Genomic DNA, 16,937 nt, shown 5'->3' on the forward strand with positions numbered 1-16,937 from the left:
CACCGTCGTGTTTTGTTATGGGACCCAAACCTTGTTGGTGTGCAGGGCCGATGTTCGGATAACGCAAAAGGATAAAAATTGCCTGTTCCTAGTCGAGGGCCGTCTGGTCCTCAGCACTGCTGAGCGCCGCGCGCAAGCATCTAAACTAAACCGTAAACAGTTGTCGATGCGTAAATCAACGGATAACACTTTATAATTTAGCACTTGAATAATTAGTCACACAAGCACTTCAGTACTTAAATGGACTCTTAAGTCATTTATTGCAGAGGAATCCGAACCTATCACCCATAAGCACATATACACACCAAAAAAGAACTGAAGATGCTTCCGATAGCGTTACGAACATCAGCATTGCGGAGAGGTTCTCTCCTTGCGATCCCCCGCCGCCTCGGAACTACACGCTATTCCAGCTCATCATCGTCAACCTCAGCGCTTGCATATAAGGCCCTACACCGAAGGGTAGCACCATTGCCAACCACGGAAACAGCACCGTGGGATGCTTCCACCGCTGTTTCGTCTATTCTTTACGAAACACCACTTCCTAGTGTGGCACCTCCCAAACGCCACATTCTCAATTGCTTGGTCCAGAACGAACCCGGGGTTCTATCACGAGTGTCGGGAATTCTCGCTGCTCGCGGCTTCAACATTGACTCGTTGGTTGTCTGCAATACTGAAGTTGAAGACCTGTCTCGAATGACAATTGTGCTAGGTGGTCAGGATGGAGTTGTTGAGCAGGCAAGAAGGCAGCTCGAAGACCTAGTCCCCGTTTGGGCTGTCCTAGATTACACAACCTCACCCTTAGGTCTGTAAAATTTCCCAGTTCCACTGCGGTTCTTATTGGATTCGCCATGCTCATAAGTTTGCTTCAGTCCAAAGAGAGCTTCTTCTTGCCAAAGTGTCGATTCTCGGGCCCGAATACGTCGAAGAACTTCGTGCTCATCATCGAGAAATGACATCTGAACAGCCGGCTGGTAGCGTCCGGCAAGACGAAGCAAGTGATTTCCATCCAGCAAAACTCCCAGCATCGCAGGCATTGAGACATAAGATGGAGCATCTGGACGCTGTCACTCACCTCACACATCAATTTGGCGGCAAAGTTCTAGATATTAGTACCAGCAATGTCATAGTGGAAGTGTAAGAATGCCCCTTCCTATAACAAAAGAAGCATGCGCTCACATTGCATACAGATCTGCCAAACCCGCCAGAATCGATGCATTCATGAAACTAATTGCACCATTCGGAATTCTTGAATCGGCCCGCACTGGCTTAATGGCATTACCTCGTTCTCCTCTTGAGGGCCACGAAAAGGATTCAGAGGCACCGAAGGATGCTGCTGATGTTGTCGACGTCAGCTCCCTTCCTCCTGGTTAACCAAACCCCAAACTCAAAGGTTTACAGCACGATTACGATGTTACGTAGCCTAATTCATATAATTTGTATCTTCTGTATATAACACGATACATGTACAGTAAAGTATGGAATGCGAATATTATGAGTGCTACTTGGCGAAGTCGCAATGATCCGGGTATTGAAAAACAAAGACCAAATGTGAAAAAAAAGAGCAGAATACACCACCATAGCATGCTAGAAACCATCCAATGCACAATTAATTGGCTGTTGAGTCGCTATTATAGAGGCCAGCTCTTTCCAGAGTAGACAAAATCCAAGCCCTGTAAAAAAAAGAAAACCCTTGGTTTAACGTAAATGAACGTGAGCACCAATTCCGCTCCCATGGAATTTCAACCTTGCCTCCCAACGACCTATTCTGACGTTGCATTCTGCTTTTGCATCAATCTTTAGGACTCCGCCAGCAGCTTTCATAAGAATATCATATCCCACCCCTTTCAAAGTCCATTGAACTGGAAGCTTAGGGGTCTCCCAGAGACCAGCGGGGATGGCGATCTGATATTCATAATCCAACATACCCAGAGTCGTACCGTTATGGGTCGCAATCCCGACTATATTTGAAATATATATCGTATCACTTTGGAACGGATTCCTGAGCTCGAAGGAGCCAGTTGAACCGAGAACGTGCAGTGTGGCGGATTGAACAAACCGCGGAGGGTCGGCATCTGGTGGCTTCGGCAAGCTACCAAGAGGGGGGGGCGGGAGTGGAAGCGTAAATTCTAAGAACTCCAATGCCTTTGAGAGATCTGGAAGAGATGGTATAGACCGTTCATGGGTTCTAACAGTGATCGTGGAATTTTCACCTTTGGCGACAAATGTTAGCGTTTCCACCAGTCTATCAACTGGCGCGAGGGCAAAAGGGAGAGGTAAGCTACAAACCAGAGACATATTCACCCAGCAGAGCCATTCCGAGCGCACGTGCGTCTTCTCCACCATCAGCGGGAGCCCAAAATGCTTCAACAGCGAGTTCGTTTTCGCCTAGCCCTACAATAGCATTTACAAGTGTCCCATTACCCAAGATAGTTCCGTTTTTAGTAAACAGGATGTTGAGATAGGGAATATTGGCGGTATAATTTGTTGGATTGGTGAATGTGACTTTGGCGCTCATCCTAACTGAGGTTTTGGTTGAAGATATAATACTAATATCTCTTGGTTTCGGGTTTATATCATGAAGAGTGTGCTTTTCTGCAATTATAGGGGTTACGGTTAGAGCAATTCCGTACGATGTACGAGGATTTCCTGGTTTCAATAATTCGGCCCCTCACTAGCTCCAACTTGGATCCCTGGGTAAGTCTCCTAGCCTTCTTAAAAATGGAGTTTGAAGCAATCATGGTAATCTCCCCAAACCAATGCCGATACAAGCAATCAAATGCCACTTCCTTCTCGAGGGCCTCGGGCGAAATCAAAGGGCTCCAAAGTATTTCCAGGGTTTTGGATATACGTTGCTAACGAGGATCTGGTTTTATGGAAGTCCTTACATACCTCCTTTGATCACAATGTCGCCTTTTGCGGGTATGCCCCGTATAACAAATGCTCCTAAGCTAGCAATTCCAACTTTAACGTCCGCCGTCCCATCGGCTTGTAACTTAGCTCCACTACCGCCTCCAAAGATAATCTTCTGTACAACTTCAGAGAATACGTCTGTATCTGTTATTTTTAATGGAACATCTTCGACTCTAGCATTGACTTCAAGGTCATGGGTTTCTTCCCGCTGAATCGTAGTAGCGGGTGCCCAATCAGGAACATGGAACTCGCCGAGTTTGCGGCCTTGGTAGAAGACATCAACATTCGCAATAACCTTCGATACATCGAGAGGTGCATTCATCTCCTGCGGTAACGCGATGATGGCCTGAACTGTTGCTGAAAGCCGAGGTGATGCTTCTGGGCTATCGGGATCAGCATCTGGATCTGGTAGCTGAAATTTGACGTCGTTGAGAGAAAATGATTTAAGGATGTCTTTGAGGGCGTCCCCGGCCGGCACAGGGACTGGGAGCGTAACTGAGCCCAAAAGTTCCTCAAGCCAGGCAGGAAGGCCCGGTTCCTGCTTATCTGAAGGTAAGCCTCTGATGTAAGCCGTTGCAGCCAGTCCGTGTACATATCGTTCCAGAAGATCATCAAGAGGCGACGTCCCAGTTCCAGGGCAAACCTCTATCAAAGCGAAAGGAATCGACCTGATAATCCCAGTGACATCGATCACCAGTGGTTTGAGGGGCTGTATGTTCACAGTTGAAGTTTTTGCTATTGCTACCTCGATAAAATCTTGCTCGCAAGAACGAAGTAGCACCGAGAACCCAAGAGGGGGTACACTGAAGTTGATTGGATATTTATTCTCAACTTCAACGGTGACATTAGCTCCCAAAGCCACTTGGTTGGGCAAATGCACTTCAGCGAGATTTAAGCGAGAAAGCGCCAGCGCAGGAAGGGATGGGATGTCTGGTGGGTAAAGTTGCCTATTAGATCTACAAATTCTTGATGAACACGTTTGGGGGAGGCTGATTACCTTTGAGAACAACTTCTTGAATAACTTTATGGGTGCCCAACGGAAACATACCAGATGTGAGTGGCATGTCCGATTCCACCTGGACCCGCAAGAAATGGATTTTTCCTAAGAGATAATCATCGATCGCAGGTTTTATTCCTTCGAGCGAAGCCGGCTCAACGTCGCAGATAATGTCTACATGCGTAGCCTGTCCATCCCGTAAGTTGACTACAAGTTCGGGATACGAAACAATACCTAACACACCCTCCGGGTAGTCTGGTAGGTACAAAACTGCTTTGGAGGAACCGATTTTTACTTTTCTGGCCATAGATCCAACCAAAATGCCCAAGTTCTTGAGTAGAACACTCCCCACCCGTTCAGCATCTAGGGCCACTTGACCCTGAACTCGGACCCGGATCCCACCTTCAGTGAACGAATCGACTGATAGACTATCGATTTTGACGTCGGCAGCCTTTTTTGCATATTCTTGTACGGCTTCGGGAAGCATAAACCCAATGAATAAGATCGAAAGGGTGGCGAAGCATAATGAAATGAGTGTTATAATAAGGATACGAGGGCTTTTAGTTGCTTGCTTTATCCTGTCATGATCGGAACGAGCGGAAGACGTCAGGCTACCATCGCTACCGGGGTGATTTACTACTGGAAGTATCAGGGGAGTTCGCTCGGTGGGCTGGGAGCTAATCCCACAGCGGTCGTCATCGCCCTGGACAGATACATCAGATGTTTGTAGTAACGGAGTATTCGCGAGGGTCTGATCGCTATCGTCATGACATGGTGTGGGGGGCACTGGCGCTGTAGCGCCATACGAAGGAAACGGTAGAGACGAGTCTGTCATCTAGTGGTGAGAAACCGTGCATCTAAGTAGGTTGGGATCGTTGGGAGACCACTTCGATTACCCGCACGTCCTCTCTAGAGGTGGCACAAGCAAATCCCAGTTCTAGTCGAAAAACACTACAATAACTACCTCTGTAGCCTGCGGGATCTCGGGATCTCGAAGAAGAGCAGTAGAGGGGTTTGAGAGGTTTGTACAGATCGAGGGCCTTAGTTGGAAGAAGGATGACGGTGTGTGAGGTAAACAGATGATGCTAATAGGTATGGTTGTTTGTTTGTCAAGCGGCCATGAACGAAACCAGCTTTCGTCCATTTCTTAGGTAATCAAACATACTCACAAACAGCATTCAATTAAATTCACCAATGGCAAAGATGATGTCTGGTCTGGGCCGCAGTCTTGCGCAGGCCCTTCGAGCCCCTCGAATCCGAGCACCCGCATTTCAATATGCCCGCTTAGCCTGTGGGAGGTCCCTGCATACAAGCGCAGCCGTGACTGCAGCAGCTCCGGCGTCGCCCCGTCATTTTCTTTCCATCGCGGACGTTTCGCCAGGCGAGCTTGTCGCTTTAGTCACAGCTGCACAACGGGCTAAACATGCTATCAAAGGTGGAAATTCGGTACCATCGAACCTCCTCGACTCTCTTTCTGGCAAGACCGTCGCTATAATGTTTTCAAAACGAAGTACTCGGACGAGGATATCAACAGAGGGTGCTGTAGTTTACATGGGCGGTCATCCAATGTTCTTAGGGAAGGAGGACATACAACTAGGAGTCAATGAGTCTCTATACGACACTTCTAAAGTTATATCTTCGATGACTTCGTGCATTGTCGCTCGTGTAGGACAGCACAAAGATATTACTGAGTTGGCGAAGTCGTCCTCCGTTCCAGTGATCAATGCTTTATCCGATGCATTCCATCCTATGCAGGCAATTGCAGACATGCTTACAATTGCCGAAGCCCGGGATTCTCAGAATCTCGCTGGCTTGAAGGTTGCTTGGGTCGGAGATGCGAACAATGTTCTCTACGACTTGGCTTTAGCATGCTCGAAATTTGGTATCAATGTCAGCGCTGCAACCCCTGCCGGCTATGATGTTGACCCAAGTGTCTGGAAACTGGTCAAAGATTCTTGTCGTGAAACTGGCGCTTCGATTGAGACTGTTCATGAACCTGAATTGGCCGTCAAGAACGCCGACTTCATTGTCACGGATACATGGGTTTCTATGGGCCAGGAAGAAGAAAAGCTCAAAAGATTAAAGGACTTTGCAGGGTTCCAGATCACCAACGAATTGGCCTCTAGGGGTGGGGCAAAACCGGACTGGAAATTTATGCATTGTTTACCTCGAAAGCCAGAAGAGGTCAGCGACGAAGTCTTTTATAGTCCGAGGTCCCTTGTGTTTAATGAAGCAGAGAACAGGTTATATGCTGCCATAGGTAAGGTGTTATTCCCAAAATCCAGGCGAGGGTACGGAGCTAATAATAATCTTATATTGAAGCTGCCCTTGAAGCATTCGTTGTTGATGAGGGTAACATACTGGTATAAACCATCAAAACGACAATTTTATTTTTATTTTCCAGGAAAGCCCTTGAAATTAGTATTTCCCCTTGTGATCGGTTATCCCATCATCATCAAAATGCCACTGCGCGGCGAGGTGGTTGTCCGTGTAGTTGAATACGATATACCACGCATTGTATAAAATTGAAAAGCATCTTCGATTCGAGGCATTTTCATCTAATCATTCAATCCGTTCCCCCTTTATCCCCTCCCCCTTTCAGTCTTGACACTTTTGTTTTTGGGTACCAACGTTAAAGATTCCTATTAGCCGATAGTTCCAAATGAGACAATAATCCAAGCATTGAGAGATATGTATTTACAAAAGAAATAAATCGCCTAGGAGACACCTTGGAGTAGTAGCATTCTAGCCAGATATTATGTGCTCTGCTCGGGATAGGGCCCTAGAACGCGCGATTGACACATTCTAGTTATTTCCTCCATGAAGACGCAACCAAAAATACGACATTTACTCTCATTTCCCAGGGCCCTCTGAGCCCCCGCCAAGCTGCTTTAGCTCAGAGAAGGTGCTTCTAGCCATATCCTCAATGCTATTGAAGATACTAGTCGGGTTGGCGTTTTGCACCCACCTAACCACTCCTTCGATCTCTGAATTCCAGTTGTCCTTCATAGTTTCTAGGATATTGGACCTCGTTTCAACGTATGTAGTCCGAGGTTTAGGCGGCGGTGGAGGCTCTAGTATTGCATTGAGTATCCCGTTGGAGTCTCGTAGTAACTGCGAGGATAGTTTTGTCTGTTCCTGGTGCTGGCGGATAGTCAAATACATCACCGAGGTGGTGAGGACAAATCCTCCTACCTGTGGTTCGCAGTTAGCCAGATGTAATAGATTTTACTGTGGGAACTGACTCGCGTGGGCATACTAAGCCATTGAGGCGTCCCATTTGGAGAAAGCGGGCTGTAGGCCTTTCGTAGTTCGAAAGATTGACAGACGTCGGGGTGTGATTGTTTGTATGAGAGTCTTAGTACTTTATATTTGGTTCAAGCCTGTGAAGTTAAGTTTCATTTATCCCGGCACGACTCGGCCGACAGCGACTGGGGATGCTCCGATGGCCCAAAAAGTCTCAACAACGAAGAAAACTTCTCCGGCTCCTCGCAGATATACGAACCTTGGTTTAGGCTCAACCAGTGCTCAAGATGTCGCACATACACCATCGGTAAGCTTGAAAAAATTTCCCAGGGCATGTTTCTCACGGTTGATTAAATCTAATGTAATACAGCATGCTCGGACGAAAGTCGTCACACAGAGTCGCGATGCTGCGAAACTTAGTTCAATCCTTGATTGAGCACGAGTCGATACGGACCACTTATCCGCGTGCGAAAGAAGCCCAGAAAGTAGCAGAAAACTTGATTACGTTGGCGAGAAAAAACACGGACGCATCGAAGAATGAGGCCAAGAAATATCTCTACGTATGCCCGAATACCAATCCCACAAGCCGCAGAGAATCACAAAATCTAATAACCTGGTCGGCCTTCGGTTTGGAGTAGACTCACGAACTGAATAGCAAGCTGTTCGGGCAGATCCGAGAAAGATATGCCAATCGAGATGGCGGTTATACCAGAGTGCTCCACATTGAACCATATAATGGTGATGCTGCGCCTTCGGCCATTCTCGAACTGGTCGACGGTCCTAAAGATATGAGATTTGCTATGACAGCTAAGGCTGTGGCTAGGAACACATACGAAGGCACACCAGTTCATCCCATAACGAAAACGAATATTGAGAAGGTCACCCGGTTTCGGATGAACGGGAAGGAGGAGTTCCAGCGAGTGGTGAAGTATTTCGTGGCTAGGTTCGAGAAAAATTATGGGAACGAGAAGGGCAGCAGTCTAGGTCAGAATACCAGCCCTACAACCACGACCGGTGATGCCAGCTCTGGGGCCCTCGTCTCTCCGGCTTGAACACCGCCTAATTAGCTAGTAGCGTTCGGCGGCATTTTATTTTGAAGGATTACAGCCTATTTAACAACGACCTTGTTCTGACTACACATAGCAGTGAAAGAAGGCTCGGGTTCAAAATGGCATTGTACGGCGAAGGGTCGCGGATTAGCCAGTTCCTGCGCCTGACGCTTCTCGATAGTACGTAATTGCAGTCCCAATTGTTACCAAATTCTCGCCGGAACCAATCTTGGGCAAGAATGAAGCGCAGAAGATAGGTTGGTTAGATTCTCCAAGGGTGGTAACACACGTTCGCGTGTCCATCGACCAAATCTTCGTCTTTCCGTCGAACGAACTACCAGAATCGTTAGCTATATGAAAGGACAATGCAATATATCAGTTAAATAATTCGGGCGAACCTAGTAACAAGAAACTGTCCGGTCTCGCTCCACCCAATTGAGAATACCCAACTGGTGTGCCCAGTGAAATTAAAAACCTGCTCGCCGGAGTGAACGTCGTATACTGCAATTACTTGAAAATCGCCACAGACTGCTAATAGTTTGCTGCTGGGCGAGAAAGAAATGCTTCTCACGGGTTTCATGAGCCCTAGGAGGAGACTAATTTTAGTTGTCGGCCTTTTGATGGGGTGAGATACTACGATTTCCCTTAAGAGCCTTACCAGTCAATGAGTGTAGCATTCTTCCGGTCTCATTGTTGAAGATGTAGACACCACCATTCTCATGACCTGAAGCGGCGAGTTTCCCATCTGCACTCTGCCGGGATGGTTCCTGTTAGATCCGATATTCCCGGAGTTTCCTCAATCCAAGGAATGTCGAGCCTTACAAGATCGACACACAATGTGAATATGTTTTTCGTTTCATAGTCCCTTAGTTGTATGAAAGGTTCTTTATCCAAATCCCAAATTCTGACTCGTCCATTGTGAGAACCAGTCAAGCAGCGACTTCCGTCTGCAGATAGCGCAATCGCCCACACTTGGCCGCCTTTGTTTGCATCTTTTGGTCATATCTCAAATCTTAGTTCGCGGACTTCCAGACGTTATATGAGCGAACCAATTTGGGTACGAACCAGAAATTTCCCCATTGGCCTCAAGATTCTCAAGATCCCATATTTTGAGAGAGCCCTCAAAACCGGCTGATACGGCACGCTTTCCCGTCTTACTAGTAGCGATGTGATGGCAGCCGAGTTTATGAGCGTCGATGAAAGTGTGCACTAAGGGATGCGCAGCATCTTTCGTGCTGTGAAGTTTAATCGCAGAGGAACCAGATCCTGTTAAGGTATAATCTACGGTTATACCTAGTGCATAAATTGATGATTCGTGGGCTGTGGGTTTGGGGTGATAATGTTAGCAGGGGATACCGGCTACGAGCGAGGCCGAGCTTGTTATACCATTATCAATTGTATGGGCCGTGAGGTATTGCTTGGACTGATGTTCAGGGTCGCCAGGGAATAAGCAAGCGATTCAGATGCTAAAATTTAAATGCTGATAATCTGGATCTTACCATGGTGTTTAGCTAGGCTTGGCCGTGGTGTGTCGTGTCGTTGTTAATGCTATAAAGCGGTACTTAACTACTTACCTACTAAGTAAGTAAGTACTTGTTAACAGACTACCAGGGCAGTGTTGCACCGTGTGTGGACTCAGCTTGGGCATGCACTGACCTATGGTTGGGGTTTTAATTTTTTTTTTAGGAAACTTACATTCGGTTAAGGACTGGGATTGGATTTTGATTAGAGGCGAGGTAATAGACGACAGGTTTTGAAGTTTAAAAGCGATTCAACCAAGTTTACACCAGAACCAGCGTGGATTAAAGCAAAGCTGAGATTTGTTTCATGAATTCATTAGCCCTGAGAACAGGTGGGCACCTATTTCTGTAATAGACCATTGATTTTATTTTATTTGCTAAGCAGGGCGGAGGCCTCCATATATCTATTTAGCCTGGTTTATAATATATGGCAGTGTTTCAACCGCTGTCGACGTCTAGTGCCTATTACACAAATACTCGATTGTAGGCTATCGGGATAGATAGAAAGAAAGAAAGAAAGAAGGAAGGAAGGAAGGAAGGAAGGAAAGCCACAATGGTTTTTTTTTTCTCTAATTGTAATATAGTACAGTATCTAGCTAATGTGCTAGGTCCGAATATCCAGTATATACAAAGTGCATTCCGTCAACCTTGCCGTATAAAGGTACTTGTGCAACGGTATGGGGGCCACCAAAGCCTCCAAACCGGGGTCTGGACGAATGTCCGCAGGCTTTGGAAGGCGGGATATCGCTGACATTTATTCCGGTAAATATTTCACTTAATGGATAATGAAGATAGTGACCGTGAGTATGATAGATTTTAGGAATGACGAGGAGCCCGGCAGCTAATTTGAACTTTTGGTATCGCCGACAGAAGGCCCCGATGGTGTGGGTGTGCCGGAACTGCCCATTCCCACCCCATCCTTCCACATTTGCTTGATCTCATTCACACATGTCGGGCAAAGGTGGTGGGACCGTTTGAGAGATCCGCATCCTGGGCATTCGTTCAGAGCTTTGATATCCTGCAGAGCCTTTCCTGCCAATTGTCGCATACGTTTTCGAGAATGGCTCTGTTTCTTTTTCGGGACGGCCTTGAGGATGGACTCCCAGATTTCTGATATAATCGGTGGGATGTTTATTCTCAGGCCAACAGCAAGGGTGGGAACTAGGAAGGAAAATATTGAGGAGGAAGCCGTGGTCCTCCAGAGAACTGATGTAGCCGCAGGGGCAGCGGCGAAGGCGCCACGGCGGAGAAGTATCGACGCCATCTAAATTCGACGATGTCAGCTAGACTGCTAGCGATTAGACGATAGTAAGTGGGGATGGTGGTGCAGCATACCGGTCCGACCTGATTGATGTTTGTGCAGTGTTGGTGGTTGTATTTTCTTCTGAGCGTGATTCAATGCTTTTTCTGGTGCAACAAGCGAGAGCGACAAGCGAGCGACAAGCTCTCCTGAGGTTCTTAGGTTCCCCTGATTTCTCCCTTCCCTCCCTCTTTCCCACCTCCTTCCCATTCCTTCCTCCTTCCATCACCATCCCGATTAGCATCATCTGTATCTCCACAGTCCCGAACACGTCGAGGGTTTCATCAATAGTACCACACGGACTCGAATTTACAGCCATATCTGGTTAATTGATCGTCCTTCGACCCATTGGCCGATTCGCGTACAATTTGAAGTATACTCGTTAGACCGGATCCAGCCCGCGCCTTAAGATCCTCCTCCTCCTCACTCACAATGTCTGCATCTGTTGCAACTGTCCACCCTAGAAGCCACGTCGGTTTCGATAGCATCACCCAGCAGATAGAGCGAAAGCTCTTGAAGCGCGGCTTCCAGTTCAATGTCATCTGTGTTGGTTGGTAAACCCCCAGCGCGCTCATACTACCTCAAAATGTGCCCTTAAGCTAAACTTCCTTCTCGAATATAGGTCAGACTGGTCTTGGAAAATCCACACTCATCAATACTATTTTCGCGTCCCACCTCATCGACAGTAAAGGCCGTCTTGCCCCAGATGAGCCGGTTCGATCTACCACTGAGATCCAGACGGTTTCACATAGTGCGTATTATATTTACTACCCTGGGATCGCTATAGTGTCTAGCTATGAAAAAAAACAAACAGTTTGGGTGGGATTATATGCGCTAACTACAAACACGATATATAGTCATCGAGGAAAACGGTGTTCGTCTTAGGCTGAATATCGTTGACACTCCAGGATACGGAGACCAAGTCAATAATGATAGATGGTAAACACGTTGTGTTTTATATTAATAAATCATGAGTTGGTACTGACACCTATGTAATTTCATAGCTGGGACCCCATCGTCAAATATATTAAAGATCAGCATTCGGCTTACCTGAGGAAGGAGCTCACAGCCCAAAGAGAGCGATATATCCAAGACACCAGGATCCATTGTTGCCTCTTCTTCATTCAGCCATCTGGACATGCGTATGTTGGAGCTTATTCATATAGCTAGAATCGGGAGGGACTTGTACTAATGAGATATCTTATGTTAGTTTGAAACCTATCGACATCGTTGTCCTCAAGAAGCTTTCTGATGTTGTCAATGTCGTTCCTGTTATCGCCAAATCTGATTCCCTGACGCTGGAAGAGCGTGCCGCTTTCAAGGAGAGGGTATGTGCAGGTTTCAACGATAACCCTACATCTTCTGATCTATGTTAACCGAAACCACAGATCAAGGAAGAATTTACCTTCCACAATCTGAAAATGTACCCATACGACAACGACGAATTGGATGATGAAGAACGTGCACTAAATGCCCAGATTAAAGTAAGAAATTGTATCAAAAACTGGCAGTCCGAAGATACTAAATAAAGTTTAGGACATTATTCCATTCGCCGTCGTTGGTTCAGAGAAGTCCATTATTGTCGATGGAAAGCAGGTCCGTGGCCGCCAAAACAGATGGGGTGTAATCAATGGTAATTTGACCCGGGCACAATAGCTTGCTTTATAATACTAATACTCGGATAGTTGAGGATGAAAATCACTGCGAGTTCGTTTATCTCCGAAATTTCTTGACCAGAACTCATCTGCAAGATCTCATCGAAACAACCTCTCAGATACACTACGAGACCTTCCGCGCCAAGCAACTCCTTGCTTTGAAGGAAAGCAGTGCTGCGGGTGTCACCACTGGAAGTAGGCCAATCTCACCTTCCGCTGACCGAGAATTAGGTGCCAGTCGCAACTCTCAAAGGATGACTATGAACGGTGGCGGATATTAGGATTACCCAGCCTATGTTCCGAGCGTCTAGCCCTTTCTTATTTTTCTTCTCTGGTAGCCTTCATGCACACATTGGGTTGACATAGAATAGCGCTCGATCCTTTGTTGCACCCATTTCCATGTTGTTTCCCTTTCCCTTTTTCAACAGGACGATACCTGCCTGCATGTTTCTTAATATTGATCTTCGGCCCCTACTTCCGGCCTTTCTTTATCCTTTTTTTTTTTTTTCCCCTTATGTCGGGGAGAGGGAAATTAACTGGTTGTGTGTAAAATTTTTTAATTTTTATCTTCAATAATTGAGCTGGCTACGAAGTATATACCCAAAGTGTGGACCGCGTCTGCAATACGAGACTACTGATACCCTATCCATGGAAATGCTCTAACCGGGCTTATAGACAGAGAGGTACTACTTCTAAAATTTCAATAATTCAAAAGGTATTGTATATAGGACCTTGGATATCTTTTAGATCGGAAGGTTTGTAATACAGGGAATTCGCGACGTTATGCTGTCAAAACGCTGGTCGATGCGTTGGTGCGAGATTTTTCAACTGTCCCCACGAATTTTGGTGAGAATGTGTCCCTCGAGTTCACCATAAGCCTTCGCTAAATCATCATTGACGATGATTTTATCATGAACTCCAGGAGTGTTAGCAAACTCGAGTTCCTTCTCCGCTTGTGCTAGCCTTTTTGCAAGACTCTCCGGGGTCTCTGTGTTCCTTCCTTCAAGTCGCTTTCTGAGTTCCTCCACTGATGGTGGGCGCACGAATATAAAGGTGCAAGTTTCATTCAGGTCTGTTCTCTTGACTTGTTTTACACCCTATTTTCGTAGACATTAGTAATTTGGGTATGCGGGAATGTTAGAAGGGGGCAAGTTACCTCCATCTCAATATCCAAGATACAAACTCTACCTTGATCCTGGACATCTTTCACGGCCTGGATAGATGTGCCGTAAAGATTTCCAGAAAACGTAGCGGTTTCGATGAATTTCCCCTCCCCAATCAACTTACGGAACTCATCCTCATTAGTGAACCAGTATGCCTTTCCATGCTCTTCACCGTCCCTTGGGTTTCTGCTAGTGTCTGTATTGGTTAAGTTACTAGGTGGTGGCCATGATGACAATATCAAAAAACATATAAACACTCCAACAAGGGAACGTACGTGATACGGAGAATCCGAAGGTATCAGGGTGGTTAGCAAATAGCTTCTTAAGGAGGGTGGATTTTCCTGCACCAGATGGCCCACTGAGGACAACGATGGGCAGTTTGGCTAATAGTATAAAACACACTTGTTAGGACCTAGGAGAGCATAAAAAAGGGTACTAGGAGTATCTTTCGAAAGTTTGCGAATTTCTTACTTGAGGACATTGCGTGTAGCTGGCGTCTGAGAATTTGCGAGCGTTGGATCACCCGCAGAACGTGCATATATGTAAGTACTTAGGCAGGTAGGTAAGTAAGTAGGTAGGTGGTTACAACTACCGATACAAATGCCTACGATCAACGCTATAAAGAGACGAGCAGCGGTTTAGGACAATGCGATTCTTCGCTGGCGCCAACACAAAAAATAACCCACAGATTTAAAAATAACACCTTGATATATAGGGACATGGGACATAGAGACATGATATACTGGAGTGCTGCACATGCGCCCAGCACTTAAACCTGAATGCCTTTATATGTTCCAGGCGAGTCAATTAATTTCTGAAGCCCAAATATGTCATATGGAAACAACCCATTTCTGTAGCACTCCCTTTCCCACGCCTGGTTGTTGACTTTGTATCTCTCCTGTAAATAGTTAAGCATAGTACAGAGCGCAGAGCACCCAACTTAACCGGTGAGGGTACGGTAAATCGAAGTAAGAGAACGCCTGGACCAGAAACTCCGTCGCTAATGCATGGTGATAGATAGTTATAGTCCGCTAGTAACTCAGACCCACCACTAAGTTCGCAATCGTTTGTTAATATTGTCTTCATGCGCAGGTCCCTCCGTTTCTTTCTTTACTTGGTTCCCTGATTGAAATTGCACATTTAAAGCTTTGTTCGATGCTTCTGCAAGTATTGGTCGGTTCATCATGTCACTACAAACGAGGTCAGGTTAGTATTAACTCAACAGATTCCGTCGTGGAGTGCGGTGGCTTACTTGACCGGTAGGCCATCCGAATTTCGCTTTGGCGCGTTCAGAGGGGGATACATTTTTTGGCCGGCATTATTTGGATTTGTTAATGTCGGTGCCCTAAATCCTCGGTTACCTGGAGCTTGCGCTGCTGAAATACCGATAGGTCTGAATCCGTTCGCTCCTGGAGGCTGGAAATTGGGTTTTGATATAGTTGGGGAACCAGATGGCAAATCAGGAAGTCCAAACTTGGCTCTTGAGATAGGTGTTGACTTGGAATGGTCTATCCCAGCTGTCTTCTTGATGGATGGGCTTTGTAGCTGAGGGTTGAAAACCTCTTTGGCTGCACCGCTGTCAAGAGTAGCACGAGCGCTAAAGAAAGCGCCGGGTGGGATTTGCGGTGCGGGTGTTTCCTGTCTTCCAGGGCCTGAGAGTGACATTGTGATATTGCTTCGTTGGTCCTGACCAGCCACTCCTACGCTTGGCCCAGCCGCGAGCGGACGATGGACCAGACCTGAGTTTCCCGAGTGTGTGTGCGATAACGGCGCTATTGGGGGTGGCTGTCGAGTTGCTTCTTGATTATTACTGTTGCCCGCCTGGTTGAATCGGGAGATCGGGGGTGGCATAGGATACATAGGCCCTCTTTGCTGTTGCAAGATATTTTGAGCGGGAGGTGGGTTTGGTGCTCTGTTCAAAGGAGCACTGCTTGTGTTCGTCTATTCAGCAAGCCAGAAATAATGGATATAGTGCTCAGGAGATACTTACGATGGTGCAACTATCAGAGCTTCGTCATCAATCAAGCCTTCCATGTCATCTTCGGCCATTCCATACTCTTCAAAATCTCCATCCTCATCATTCTCTGCGACGACATTACTAAAGTCGATTGTGGGTGGTTCAGGCTCAGCCTTTTGAACTGGTGCTGCCGTTCTTGTTTTTATTCGCTTCGAAACATCAGGATGTCTATACAGTACTGATTCATCAAGGTCGGTCTATTTGCTACACATTAGCTGAGAATATCTGTTGCGCGGGTGTGTGCTAAACGGATAGTCATACCGATGGCACCTTGATTTTCAGGACCTTTTTGAGAAAATCGGCATCTGAGATGCAACTGAATATTTCCCCGAATTGGCGTAGAGTTCGCTTGAGAGCATCCGTCGTGGCAGATTTCTTTGCTTTTGAGAATGCGGCAGCCTTGCCCTTCATGTTTTCCGCCTCGCCGTAGCCAATATCCTGAGGGAGGGTGTTAGAAACGAGGCGACTTAATGTAATATGTCCTTCTATATTCCGTACCTCTCGATACATTCCATCTCGCAATGTCAACCTCATCGTGACCGATATGCCAATGCTTACTCGACCGGCAGACTCATCGACCTATGGAATATTAATATTTGGGCTTGTATTTCCCGAGCAAAGGGTTCACATACAAAGTCCACGACCACCTCTTGGATTTGTGAGGACCACCCGTTGAATCCGAAAACATGGTTGGCAAGATTTATGGATTTGTCCCCGGAAATGTATGCGACCTTGCGCCCTCCAGGTCCAGCTCGGTGTGAGATAAACTCGGGGCCAAGTTTTTGATTTAGCTTCTCCTGCAAGGAGCCTGCTTCGTCAGAGCAATATGCGATTTGCATATTGTTCTCTGGATTGGTATTCTGTTTTCGATCTGACATAAAGTCTCTAAGTTGGATTTTCGTTTGTCTATGTTGTAGATTCTAGATGTTAAAGGGTCCTGGTGAAGAGCAAGGCAAATGAGCCTGAGTGGCGGGCTATGGGAAGACGCGTTGTTGTTGCTCATCGACGTGTAATTACAAAGGCAGGGGTCCGTCGCCAAGCTGGTCTTACTGGGAACGTCGACCAATCCCCGTCACAGTT

The 16,937-nt window shown here is 46.6% G+C and overlaps 10 protein-coding genes across 10 annotated transcripts; 4 read left to right on the plus strand and 6 right to left on the minus strand.

Moving 5' to 3' along the window:
* Positions 1-321: 321 nt before the first annotated feature.
* AOL_s00188g25 (uncharacterized protein) lies at positions 322-1,371 on the plus strand (the record flags this gene model as incomplete). The annotated part of the gene is made up of 3 exons (XM_011128274.1): positions 322-802; positions 870-1,134; positions 1,188-1,371. 3 exons carry the CDS (start codon positions 322-324, stop codon positions 1,369-1,371), a joined length of 930 nt encoding a protein of 309 aa, XP_011126576.1.
* Positions 1,372-1,695: 324 nt separating this feature from the next.
* On the minus strand, positions 1,696-4,742 carry AOL_s00188g26 (uncharacterized protein; the record flags this gene model as incomplete). Its single annotated transcript, XM_011128275.1, has 4 exons — positions 1,696-2,210; positions 2,287-2,592; positions 2,890-3,840; positions 3,908-4,742. The coding sequence occupies 4 exons, from the start codon at positions 4,740-4,742 to the stop codon at positions 1,696-1,698; spliced, it is 2,607 nt and encodes an 868-aa protein (XP_011126577.1).
* A 359-nt stretch (positions 4,743-5,101) lies between these two features.
* On the plus strand, positions 5,102-6,276 carry AOL_s00188g27 (uncharacterized protein; the record flags this gene model as incomplete). Its single annotated transcript, XM_011128276.1, has 2 exons — positions 5,102-6,167; positions 6,230-6,276. The coding sequence occupies 2 exons, from the start codon at positions 5,102-5,104 to the stop codon at positions 6,274-6,276; spliced, it is 1,113 nt and encodes a 370-aa protein (XP_011126578.1).
* Positions 6,277-6,760: 484 nt separating this feature from the next.
* AOL_s00188g28 (uncharacterized protein) lies at positions 6,761-7,187 on the minus strand (the record flags this gene model as incomplete). The annotated part of the gene is made up of 2 exons (XM_011128277.1): positions 6,761-7,102; positions 7,167-7,187. 2 exons carry the CDS (start codon positions 7,185-7,187, stop codon positions 6,761-6,763), a joined length of 363 nt encoding a protein of 120 aa, XP_011126579.1.
* Positions 7,188-7,524: 337 nt separating this feature from the next.
* Positions 7,525-8,205, plus strand: AOL_s00188g29 (uncharacterized protein; the record flags this gene model as incomplete). The annotated part of the gene is made up of 2 exons (XM_011128278.1): positions 7,525-7,713; positions 7,792-8,205. 2 exons carry the CDS (start codon positions 7,525-7,527, stop codon positions 8,203-8,205), a joined length of 603 nt encoding a protein of 200 aa, XP_011126580.1.
* A 144-nt stretch (positions 8,206-8,349) lies between these two features.
* On the minus strand, positions 8,350-9,704 carry AOL_s00188g30 (uncharacterized protein; the record flags this gene model as incomplete). The annotated part of the gene is made up of 7 exons (XM_011128279.1): positions 8,350-8,536; positions 8,601-8,787; positions 8,861-8,954; positions 9,025-9,194; positions 9,268-9,522; positions 9,589-9,625; positions 9,702-9,704. 7 exons carry the CDS (start codon positions 9,702-9,704, stop codon positions 8,350-8,352), a joined length of 933 nt encoding a protein of 310 aa, XP_011126581.1.
* Positions 9,705-10,563: 859 nt separating this feature from the next.
* AOL_s00188g31 (uncharacterized protein) lies at positions 10,564-10,986 on the minus strand (the record flags this gene model as incomplete). The annotated part of the gene is made up of 1 exon (XM_011128280.1): positions 10,564-10,986. One exon carries the CDS (start codon positions 10,984-10,986, stop codon positions 10,564-10,566), a length of 423 nt encoding a protein of 140 aa, XP_011126582.1.
* Positions 10,987-11,454: 468 nt separating this feature from the next.
* AOL_s00188g32 (uncharacterized protein) lies at positions 11,455-12,958 on the plus strand (the record flags this gene model as incomplete). The annotated part of the gene is made up of 8 exons (XM_011128281.1): positions 11,455-11,572; positions 11,645-11,773; positions 11,880-11,961; positions 12,027-12,164; positions 12,233-12,350; positions 12,411-12,506; positions 12,559-12,655; positions 12,708-12,958. The coding sequence occupies 8 exons, from the start codon at positions 11,455-11,457 to the stop codon at positions 12,956-12,958; spliced, it is 1,029 nt and encodes a 342-aa protein (XP_011126583.1).
* Positions 12,959-13,501: 543 nt separating this feature from the next.
* On the minus strand, positions 13,502-14,378 carry AOL_s00188g33 (uncharacterized protein; the record flags this gene model as incomplete). The annotated part of the gene is made up of 4 exons (XM_011128282.1): positions 13,502-13,774; positions 13,834-14,036; positions 14,116-14,223; positions 14,312-14,378. 4 exons carry the CDS (start codon positions 14,376-14,378, stop codon positions 13,502-13,504), a joined length of 651 nt encoding a protein of 216 aa, XP_011126584.1.
* A 501-nt stretch (positions 14,379-14,879) lies between these two features.
* On the minus strand, positions 14,880-16,696 carry AOL_s00188g34 (uncharacterized protein; the record flags this gene model as incomplete). Its single annotated transcript, XM_011128283.1, has 7 exons — positions 14,880-14,891; positions 14,955-15,030; positions 15,093-15,767; positions 15,831-16,054; positions 16,119-16,295; positions 16,356-16,436; positions 16,490-16,696. 7 exons carry the CDS (start codon positions 16,694-16,696, stop codon positions 14,880-14,882), a joined length of 1,452 nt encoding a protein of 483 aa, XP_011126585.1.
* Between the last annotated feature and the right edge of the window lie 241 nt (positions 16,697-16,937).

Source organism: Orbilia oligospora (genome assembly GCF_000225545.1).
Source record: "Orbilia oligospora ATCC 24927 unplaced genomic scaffold scaffold00188, whole genome shotgun sequence".
NCBI lineage: Eukaryota > Fungi > Ascomycota > Orbiliomycetes > Orbiliales > Orbiliaceae > Orbilia > Orbilia oligospora.